The sequence below is a fragment of the Aegilops tauschii genome, chromosome 6 (assembly GCF_002575655.3).
Source record: "Aegilops tauschii subsp. strangulata cultivar AL8/78 chromosome 6, Aet v6.0, whole genome shotgun sequence".
Classification (NCBI taxonomy): Eukaryota; Viridiplantae; Streptophyta; class Magnoliopsida; order Poales; family Poaceae; genus Aegilops; species Aegilops tauschii.
In genome coordinates this window covers 2,386,872-2,398,814 of record NC_053040.3, presented here as the reverse complement: position 1 = coordinate 2,398,814, position 11,943 = coordinate 2,386,872, and the positions used below count along the sequence as shown (strand labels likewise).

Below are 11,943 nucleotides of genomic sequence, written 5' to 3'. Positions count from 1 at the left end.
AGCCGTGCGTTCGGTACTTGATTGGTCGGATCGTGAAGACGTACGACTACATCAACTGCGTTGTGATAACGCTTCCGCTGTCGATCTACGAGGGTACGTGGACAACAGTCTCCCCTCTCATTGCTATGCATCACCATGATCTTGCGTGTGCGTAGGAAATTTTTTAAAATTACTACGTTCCCCAACAGTGGTATCAGAGCCTTGTTTTATGTGTTGATGCTATGCACGAGTAGAACACAAGTGAGTTGTGGGCGATATAAGTCATACTGCTTACCAGCATGTCATACTTTGGTTCAGCGGTATTGTGAGATGAAGCGGCCCGGACCGACATTACGCGTACGCTTACGCGAGACTGGTTTCACCGTTGCGAGCCCTCGTTGCTTAAAGGTGACCGGCGGGTGTCTGTCTATCTCACTTTAGTTGAACCGAGTGTGGCTACGCCCGGTCCTTGCGAAGGTTAAAACAGCACCAACTTGACAAACTATCGTTGTGGTTTTGATGCGTAGGTAAGAACGGTTCTTGCTAAGCCCGTAGCAGCCACGTAAAATATGCAACAACAAAGTAGAGGACGTCTAACTTGTTTTTGCAGGGCATGTTGTGATGTGATATGGTCAAGACATGATGTGATATAATGTGTTGTATGAGATGATCATGTTTTGTAACCGAGTTATCGGCAACTGGCAGGAGCCATATGGTTGTCGCTTTATTGTATGAGATGCAATCGCCATGTAATAGTTTTACTTTATCACTAAGCAGTAGCGATAGTCGTAAAAGCAATAAGTTGGCGAGACGACAACGATGCTACGATGGAGATCAAGGTGTCGCGCCGGTGACGATGGTGATCATGACGGTGCTTCGGAGATGGAGATCACAAGCACGGTGCTTCGGAGATGGAGATCACAAGCACAAGATGATGATGGCCATATCATATCACTTATATTGATTGCATGTGATGTTAATCCTTTATGCATCTTATCTTGCTTTGTTTGACGGTAGCATTATAAGATGATCCTTCACTAAATTATCAAAGTATAAGTGTTCTCCCTGAGTATGCACAGTTGCGAAAGTTCTTCGTGCTGAGACACCACGTGATGATCGGGTGTGATAGGCTCTACGTTCAAATACAACGGGTGCAAAACAGTTGCACACGCGGAATACTCAGGTTAAACTTGACGAGCCTAGCATATAACAGATATGGCCTCGGAACACGGAGACCGAAAGGTCGAGTGTGAATCATATAGTAGATATGATCAACATAGTGATGTTCACCATTGAAACTACTCCATCTCACGTGATGATCGGACATGGTTTAGTTGTTATGGATCACGTGATCACTTAGAGGATTAGAGGGATGTCTATATAAGTGGGAGTTCTTAAGTAATATGATTAATTAAACTTAAATTTATCATGAACTTAGTCCTGATAGTATTTTGCAAATTATGTTGTATGTCAATAGCTCGCGTTGTTGCTTCCCTGTGTTTATTTTTGATATGTTCCTAGAGAAAAATTATGTTGAAAGATGTTAGTAGCAAAGATGCGGATTGGATCCATGATCTGAGGATTATCCTCATTGCTGCACAGAAAAATTATGTCCTTGATGCACCGCTAGGTGACAGACCTATTGCAGGAGCAGATGCAGACGTTATGAACGTTTGGCTAGCTCAATATGATGACTACTTGATAGTTTAGTGCACCATGCTTAACGGCTTAGAATCGGGACTTCAAAGACGTTTTGAACGTCATGGACCATATGAGATGTTCCAGGAGTTGAAGTTAATATTTCAAGCAAATACCCGAGTTGAGAGATATGAAATCTCCAACAAGTTCTATAGCAAAAATATGGAGGAGAATCACTCAATTAGTGAGCATGTGCTCAGATTGTGTGGGTACTACAATCGCTTGAATCAAGTGGGAGTTTATCTTCCAGATAAAATAGTGATTGACAGAATTCTCTAGTCACCATCACCAAGTTAGTAGAACTTCGTGATGAACTATGGTATGCAAGGGATGACGAAAGTAATTCCCGAGCTCTTCGTGATGCTGAAATCGACGAAGGTAGAAATCAACAAAAACATCAAGTGTTGATGGTTGACGAGACCACTTCAAGTGTTGATGGTTGATGAGACCACTAGTTTCAAGAAAAGGGCAAAGGGAAGAAGGGGAACTTCAAAAAGAACGGCAAGCAAGTTGCTGCTCAAGTGAAGAAGCCTAAGTCTGGTCCTAAGCCTGAGACTAAGTGCTTCTACTGCAAAGGGACTGGTCACTGGAAGCGGAACTACCCCAACTATTTGGTGGATAAGAAGGATGGCAAAGTGAACAAAGGTATATTTGATATACAGATTATTGATGTGTACTTTACTAGTGTTTATAGCAACCCCTTGGTAATTGATACTGGTTCAGTTGCTAAAGAGTAGTAACTCGAAAACGGGAGTTGCAGAATAAACAGAGACTAGTAAAAGGCGAGGTGACAATGTGTGTTGGAAGTAGTTCCAAGATTGATATGATCATCATCGCACACTCCCTGTACTTTCGGGATTAGTGTTGAAACTAAATAAGTGTTATTTGGTGTTTGCGTTGAGCATGAATATGATTTGATCATGTTTATTGCAATACGGTTATTCATTTAAGTTAGAGAACAATTGTTGTTCTGTTTACATGAATAAAACCTTTATGGTCATACACACCAACGAAAAATGGTTTGTTGGATCTCGATCGTAGTGATACACATATTCATAATATTGAAGCCAAAAGATGCAAAGTTAATAATGATAGTGCAACTTATTTATGGTACTGCCCTTTAGGTCATATTGGTGTAAAGCGCATGAAGAAACTCCATACTGATGGGATTTTGGAATCACTTGATTATGAATCACTTGATGCTTGCGAACCGTGCCTCATGGGCAAGATGATTGAAACGCTGTTCTCCGGAACTATGGAGAGAGCAACAGATTTGTTGGAAATCATACATACAGATGTATGTGGTCCGATGAATATTGAGGCTCGTAGCAGGTATCATTATTTTTTGACCTTCACAGATGATTTGAGCAGATATGGGTATATCTACTTGATGAAACACAAAGTCTGAAACATTTGAAAAGTTCAAAGAATTTCAGAGTGAAGTGGAGAATCATCGTAACAAGAAAATAAAAGTTTCTATGATATGATCGCAGAGGTAAAATATTTGAGTTACGAGTTTGGCCTTCAGTTAAAACAATGTGAAATAGTTTCACTACTCACGCCACCTGGAACACCACAGTGTAATGGTGTGTCCGAACGTCATAACCATACTTTATTGGATATAGTGCAATCTATGATGTCTCTTACCAATTTACCACTATTGCTTTGGGGTTATGCATTAGAGACGGCTGCATTCACGTTAAATAGGGCACCATCAAAATCCGTTGAGACGACGCCTTATGAACTGTGGTTTGGCAAGAAACCAAAGTTGTCGTTTCTTAAAGTTTGGGGCTGCGATGCTTATGTGAAAAAACTTCAACCTGATAAGCTCGAACCCAAATCGGAGAAATGTGTCTTCATAGGATACCCAAAGGAGACTGTTGGGTATACCTTCTATCACAGATCCGAAGGAAAAACTTTTGTTGCTAAATTCGGAAATTTTCTAGAGAAGGAGTTTCTCTCGAAAGAAGTGAGTGGGAGGAAAGTAGAACTTGATGAGGTAACTATACCTGCTCCCTTATTGGAAAGTAGTTCATCACATAAACCAGTTTCTGAGACACCTACACCAATTAGTGAGGAAGTTAATGATGATGATCATGAAACTTCAGATCAAGTTATTACTGAACCTCGTAGATCAACCAGAGTAAGATCCGCACCAGAGTGGTATGGTAATCCTGTTCTGGAAGTTATGTTACTAGACCATGACGAACCTACAAACTATGAAGAAGCGATGGTGAGCCCAGATTCCGCAAAATGGCTTGAGGCCATGAAATCTGAGATGAGATCCATGTATGAGAACAAAGTATGGACTTTGATTGACTTGCCCAATGGTCGGCGGGCCATTGAGATTAAATGGATCTTCAAGAGGAAGACGGACGCTGATAGTAGTGTCACTATCTACAAAGCTAGAATTGTCGCAAAAAAGGTTTTCGACAAGTTCAAGATGTTGACTACGATGAGAGTTTCTCACTCGTATCTATGCTTAAGTCTGTCCGAATCATGTTAGCAATTGCCGCATTTTATGAAATATGGCAAAGGGATAAACAAAACTGCATTCCTTAATGGATTTACTAAAGAAGAGTTGTATATGATGCAACCAGAAGGTTTTGTCAATCCTAAAAGTGCTAACAAAATATGCAAGCTCCAGCGATCCATCTATGGACTGGTGCAAGCATCTCAGAGTTGGAATATACGCTTTGATAAGTTGATCAAAGGATATAGTTTTATACAGACTTGCGATGAAGCCTGTATTTACAAGAAAGTGAGTGGGAGCACTACAGCATTTCTGATAAGTATATGTGAATGACATATTGTTGATCGGAAATAATGTAGAATTATTCTGCAAAGCATAAAAGAATGTTTGAAAGGAGTTTTTCAAAGAAAGACCTCGGTGAAGCTGCTTACATATTGAGCATCAAGATCTATAGAGATAGATGAAGACGCTTGATGAGTTTTTCCATGAGTACATACCTTAACAAGATTTTGAAGTACTTCAAAATAGAACAGTCAAAGAAAGAGTTCTTGCCTGTGTTACAAGGTGTGAAATTGAGTAAGACTCAAAGCCCGACCACGGCAGAAGATAGAAAGAGAGTGAAAGTCATTCCCTATGCCTTGGCCATAGGTTCTATAAAGTATGCCATGCTGTGTACCAGATCTATTGTATACCCTACACTGATTTTGGCAAGGGGGTACAATAGTAGATCACTGGACAACGATCAAAATTATCCTTGGTAGAATAAGGATATATTTCTCGATTATGGAAGTGACAAAAAGGTTCGTCGTAAAGGGTTACGTCGATACAAGTTTTGACACTAAATCTAGATGACTCTAAGTCTCGGTTTAGATACATATTGAAAGTGGAAGCAATTAGCTAGAGTAGCGCCATGCAGAGCATTGTAGACATAGAAATTTGTAAAATACTTAGGATCTGAATGTGGCAGACCCGTTGACTAAAATTATCTCACAATCAAAACATGATCACACCTTAGTACTCTTTGGGTGTTAATCGCATAGCGATGTGAACTAGATTATTGACTCTAGTAAACCCTTTGAGTGTTGGTCACATAGAGATGTGAACTATGTGTGTTAATCACATGGTGATGTGAATTATTGATGTTAAATCACATGGCGATGTGAACTAGATTATTGACTCTAGTGCAAGTGGGAGACTGAAGGAAATATGCCCTAGAGGCAATAATAAAGTATTATATATTTCCTTATATCATGATAAATGTTTATTATTCATGCTAGAATTGTATTAACCGGAAACATAATACATGTGTGAATACATAGACAAACAGAGTGTCACTAGTATGCCTCTACTTGACTAGCTCGTTAATCAAAGATGGTTATGTTTCCTAGCCATAGACATGAGTTTTCATTTGATTAACGAGATCACCTCATTAGGAGAATGACGTGATTGAATTGACCCATTCCGTTAGCTTAGCACTCGATCGTTTAGTATGTTGCTATTGCTTTCTTCATGACTTATACAAGTTCCTATGACTATGAGATTATGCAACTCCCGTTTACCGGAGGAACACTTTGTGTGCTACCAAACGTCACAACGTAAATGGGTGATTATAAAGGTGCTCTACAGGTGTCTCCAAAGGTACTTGTTGGGTTGGCGTATTTCGAGATTAGGATTTGTCACTCCAATTGTCGGAGAGGTATCTCTGGGCCCACTCGGTAATGCACATCACTATAAGCCTTGCAAGCATTGTGACTAATGAGTTAGTTGCGGGATGATGTATTACGGAACGAGTAAAGAGACTTGCCGGTAACGAGATTGAACTAGGTATCGAGATACCGACGATCGAATCTCGGGCAAGTAACATACCGATGACAAAGGGAACAACGTATGTTGTTATGCGGTCTGACCGATAAAGATCTTCGTAGAATATGTGGGAGCCAATATGGGCATCCAGGTCCCGCTATTGGTTATTGACCGGAGAGGTATCTCGGTCATGTCTACATAGTTCTCGAACCCGTAGGGTCCGCACGCTTAACGTTACGATGACAGTTTTATTGAGTTTTGATGTACCGAAGGAGTTCGGAGTCCCGGATGAGATCGGGGTATGACGAGGAGTCTCGAAATGGTCGAGACGTAAAGATCGATATATTGGACGACTATATTCGGACATCGGAAAGGTTCCGAGTGATTCGGGTATTTTTCGGAGTACCAGATAGTTACGGGAATTCGTATTGGGCCTTAATGGGCCATACGGGAAAGGAGAGAAAGGCCTCAAAAGGTGGTCACGCCCCTCCCCATGGTCTGGTCCGAATTGGACTAGGGAAGGGGGGCGCCCCCTTCCTTCTTTCTCCTTCTTCCCTCCCTTCTCCTATTCCAACAAGGAAAGGAGGAGTCCTACTCCCGGTGGGAGTAGGACTCCCCCCTTTGGCGCGCCTCTCCCCTTGGCCGGCTGCCTCCCCCTTGCTCCTTTATATACGGGGGCAGGGGGCACCCCACAGACACGACAATTGATATACGATATTTTAGCCGTGTGCGGTGCCCCCCTCCACCAGATTACACCTCGATAATACCGTTGCGGAGCTTAGGCGAAGCCCTGCGTCGGTGGAACATCATCATCGTCACCACGCCGTCGTGCTGACGAAACTCTCCCTCAACACTCGGCTGGATCGGAGTTCGAGGGACGTCATCGAGCTGAACGTGTGTAGAACTCAGAGGTGCCGTGCGTTCGGTACTTGATCGGTCGGATCGTGAAGACGTTCGACTACATCAACCGCGTTGTGATAACGCTTCCGCTGTCGGTCTACGAGGGTACGTGGACAACACTCTTCCCTGTCGTTGCTATGCATCACCATGATCTTGCGTGTGCGTAGGAATTTTTTTGAAATTACTACGTTCCCCAACATCTAAGGCAATCTTTCCGGGTCTGCTCCTCTTTACAACCTTGCCTCTCTACCCATATATATGTATGTATATATATAATAAAACTGCGTCTATCATAGCTTGCCACATAACTAATTAACACTCGCTAACCTTCTTACGGTGTAAATGTTATAATATTTTTTGAAATAAATAGTGGAGCACCACTACAATGTAAGAAGATGATCCAACGGTGTGATTGTGAAAATATGCATTTATGTGTCCTCGGCAAAAAAACTATTATTTCAGCTCACTGCGACATAATTAAACAGTACTCCATCCGTCCAGGAAAACATGTCACCAGCTTGTTCAATTGTAATTTTGCAAAAAATCCTTATCATTTTAAATCTCATGCTAATCAGCCCTTCTTCCTCCCCTGACGCCTGCGGGCACCACGCGCCCAGCCTCCGTCTCCCCCCGTTGCCGGCGAGCACCGCGTGCCCCAGCCGCCGTAGGGATCAGCCGGCGACAAAGTCCCACTTGCGCCGCCGCCCACCTGCCTCGCAGCTTCCATCTTGCGCCCCCCTGCTTACCTGCGCTGCGGAGGCGAGCTTCGCCGCGGCCCACCTGCTTCTCCGTGGCGACACCTCGACGGTTGGCGACTGCACGGCTCACGGACGGCTCCTCCTCGTCGTCCTGTTCGCATCGCCGGCCGCAACCCCGGCCCACAAAGGCCAGCCACTCCTCTGCGGGAGTTGGGCAAGACCCCGGCCGCCGCTGCTCCTCCGCCGACGTCCACCGAGGTGACCAGTGCATCCACCGTCGGGCCCAGCACCGCCGCCCACCTGCTACAAAGGCGATCACTGCCGCCCACCTGTGCCTCCTCGCCGATTTCTTCTTCTTCGTCGTCTTCGTCCTAGTGACCCAGCTCCTCCTCGCCGCCTCTGATGCTACTGAAAGGTAGCCAGCGCCCTGAAATCAGTGTTAAATTGATGCTAATTTGAGGTGAATTAGAACAGCACCAGATCATCCAGTCTGTAATTTGATGACCGTGTACACACACACACACACACACACACACAATATTCAGTCTGTAAGAGTAAACTGTAGATGCACAAAATTGTACAGTAAACTGAATTAGTGAACAAGCAGGGTTACTCATAGGCTTAGACTAAAGGACTTGCAGAATTGTGAAGGAGCAGGAGCAGGGTACTTTACCTGGGTTTGCAATGGTTGGATCAAGATCAGGGGTAGCAAAAATAGACATTGCTGCTTTGAATTTGTCCAAAATTCAGAGAGCAGTACAAATTCATAGAGCAGTTTATAATGGTCATTCCAGGTCAAAACATTGATCAAATTTCATTTTATGACAAAGAGAAAGCATGGAACAATTTGTCATAGTGTTGCAGGTTAATAATTCAGTTAATCATGGTCTGCTGCTTGCCCCTGACGTGCGACAGAACAAATCTTGGTGTGCTGCTTGCCCCTGATGTGCCACAGAAAAAATCAGCAAGTGATGTGTAGTTTAAAAAATTCAGCAAATAACTTATTTTTTCTACTCTGGAGAGTAGAGTAATTTGACAACAGCAGTGTAAATAAAAATTCACTATGCTGTAAATTCAGTCAAGTGTAAATATACTTTTTGTTTTTCTAGCACTGGATTGCTTCCTTTAGTGTAAATTCAGTTAGCACATTCTTCTTCTACATTTGGTTATCAGTAGTGTAAATTTAGTTAACTCCTACCCTGATGTTGCATACTCCTACACATCATTGTACATACTCCTACCCTGACAATTTTGTTTTTCTAGCACTGAATTGCACACAATTTTGTTTGTTGTTGTGAGATGAACCAAATGAAGACAAATTATGTGTCTGGTAGCACTGGATGGCTCACTAAACACTTCCACTAATTTCATAAAGGTTCACTGAACATGAAACTTCACTGAAAATATGACTGCTCTGATGTCTAGAACACTTTACTAAGAAATCAACTACTGTACTTAAAAAAGGAAAAACATATAATAAAAAAAGACATGACAATAGGAATTAAGTTAGATTCTTCTTGGTTTACGTGAATAGGAGGGCCATCATGTTCCTCTAGTTACCAAGATGAACAAGGAGTACCTTTAATCTCTACTTTTCCCTTTATTGGTTTCTTTGCTTTTTGTCTAGGATTCTTCATGGTTTTTCTTGTTATGATTATATGCTAACCATTCATCTTTTTTATACTCTTGTTATGATTATATGCTAGCCATTCATCTTTTGTATACTCTTGTTATGAGATCAGACAAGAGCACACAACTATGGATATGAACTTGATCCCGGAAGAGGAGGATGAAGCCCAACAAGAAGAACAAGCTCAACAAGGTGACACTATTGATTTGAACTTGATCCCGGAAGAGGAGGATGAAGCTCAACAAGAAGAACAAGCTTAGCAAGGTGACGCTATTGATTTGAACTTGATCCTGGAAGAGGAGGATGAAGCTCAACAAGAAGAACAAGAACAACAAGGTGACACTATGGATTTGAACTTGATCACGGAAGATCAGAATGAAGACATTGAAATGAATTGGCGTCCTGAAGAGGAAGAAGCCCAAGAGGCTCAAGAAGATGCAGAAGTGGAAGAAGCTCAAGAAGAGGCAGAAGTGGAAGAAGCTGAAGAAGATGCAGAAGCGGAAGAAGCTCAAGAAGCTGATGCACAAGGCAATTCAAGAAGGAAGGACCTGACAGAAAAGGAGAGATTTGGTGTCTACTTTGCTCTGCGAGTAATCGAGCTTAGAGATGGACATGTTCACCTGTATGACAGGGTACTCATTGCGATTATGCTGGATGTTCACCTGCGAACAATTACAAGAATATGGAATGTACCATAAGAACAACTTGTAGCAGGCCAAGAAGTTGATGTTTCAAGCAAAGAAGAAGAGTGGTAGGAAGAGGAAAGAACTAGATCTTTCGAGAACAACCACAATCACTTTGAAAAAAAGAAGAACAATTCATTCTCCCGCATGGTGTTTAGGTGTTCCCGATCAACCCCTACATGACAGATTTCAGTTGCAAGAGTTGAAACGCATCACGAGCACCATCAAACCCACCCTCAAGCCAAAAAACAAGATAGCGAGACTAAAGTTTTGCGTGTCCATGATGGATGAGCGATGGATATCAAGTCCGTGGCCTAGTTTCAAGCCAATGACAAATATGGTCCACATAGATGAGAAATGGCATGACACGACTCGAGTGAAGAGTAGCTACTATGTACTGCCTGGAGAAGAAGAACCAAATCGCACTGTGCACAATAATCATAGCATTGGGAAGGTAACATTCCTAACAGCTGTGGCCAAGCCTCGCTACAATGAAGATGGCGAGATGACATTTGATGGAAAGCTTGGCATTTGGTCGTTCGTGGTAGAGACCGAGGCACAAGGAACCAGCCACAACAGAGATAGAGGGACAATAGAGCTGAGACCGGTGAAAGTAACCCGGCCTGTATGCAGAGATTACCTAATCAATAAAGTAATCCCTTCCATTCAAGACAAATGGCCTGACGGTGACAAGGACACAGCGATCTTCATTCAAGAAGATAATGCAACACCGCATGTTCACCCTAATGATGCTGGTTTTTTGAAGTTGTGGCACAGACAGATCTGGATATTCGATTATTACAGCAACCACCAAACAGCCCTGAGCTCAATGTTTTAGATCTTTGTTTACACTGCCCCCTCCAATCCCTAATCGACTGCCATCTTTGTTTGCTTGTATGACAATATATTTGCTGCTATAGGGATGTGTGTGAGAGCTGTTGTATGCTACATTGGTCTGGTCCTGTACTTTCTTACTGGTCAGGGTAGTACGGCATGGCTCAATTATTTAGATGAAGTTACCATTTTTATGAGCTATACTAAATCTTTGAACCTTGCAGTATTCTTAAACTATGATACAATGCTTATACAAATTGTATTCGGAACTTGGTTATAATGCCTAACATGAACTGTAATATCTTATAAATATAAATGCATGAATTTTATTATTAGGACAGAACCATTTTGCATATTTGCTTGTAGGTCTGCTTCTTTAGGGTTGTTTTGATCTTTAGCCTAGGTTGTTCTTGTCCAATATTTTCTTTGCAGTGACCGGACCCTGCGTTTGTTTGTAACTGTTTATTTGCAGTGATGAGCAACCCTGCCAACTTGGCCAAGCACCAGGCGAACCTGAAGGTGGGGCCCATCATAGCCAAGATGATGGCCAAGATGAACGGGAACTGGTGAATGCCCCATGAGCCCTCTTGACCGACGGTTTTGCGATCAGCAGAACAAAAAATCTCTGGTTAAGTGTTGGCAGTGTCTTTTTGCGCATCTAGAGACATGTGTGTGTTTGATTGGCGACGCTAGCGCGCAGAGACGCTTGTTGGATGGTGGATGCCATGCCTGCCTTTTTATTATATGTTGGTAGTATGTAGCGGTAGTGAACTTTGTGGTGGCTCATGGTCCGCGGATGCTTTGTGGGTTTTACCGAGATGATACGATAGTTCCCTGTTTATCTATTTGGTGGAGAAGATGCATTCTAGTTTTGCCGTGCTTTGTGTGGGTTATACTAGCTTGCATTGGTTCTGTTTGCTGCAGTGGTGTTGCTAGTTGAATTGGTTCTCTGCCCGTTTGTTAGGTTTGAAGAGATCTCTCTCCTCGAGATCCCACTTAAGTAGTTGACGCCAGGAGACAACCAACACAAATCCCTTGTTGTCCCTGCCCAGTTTGAGTCGTCGGTAATGACATTATCGGCGGTGGCAGCGGCCGCCTATATGCCCTATTATGCGACCGATAGTAGATTTTGCTGCTTCATGTGCTTCACTAGCACATATTCTAGGATTGTGGAAATCTTCAGTAAAGTTCCTGATTTGCCATTGACCTGGGTGTAGCTAATATGCTGTTGTGCGTGAATACCCC

General features: G+C 42.7%; 1 protein-coding gene and 1 pseudogene across 1 annotated transcript in view; both read left to right on the top strand.

Annotated features, from left to right (window-relative positions):
- LOC109756710 (FAM10 family protein At4g22670) overlaps positions 1-11,311 on the top strand; it is a 153,863-nt gene extending 142,552 nt beyond the window's left edge. The window contains exon 10 of the mRNA XM_073500755.1: positions 11,171-11,311. Within this exon, the coding sequence (XP_073356856.1) occupies positions 11,171-11,268 (98 nt within the window). The 3' untranslated portion in view covers positions 11,269-11,311. The remainder of the gene's footprint in view (positions 1-11,170) is intronic.
- On the top strand, positions 1,468-4,614 carry LOC141026337 (uncharacterized; annotated as a pseudogene).
- Positions 11,312-11,943: the final 632 nt, after the last annotated feature.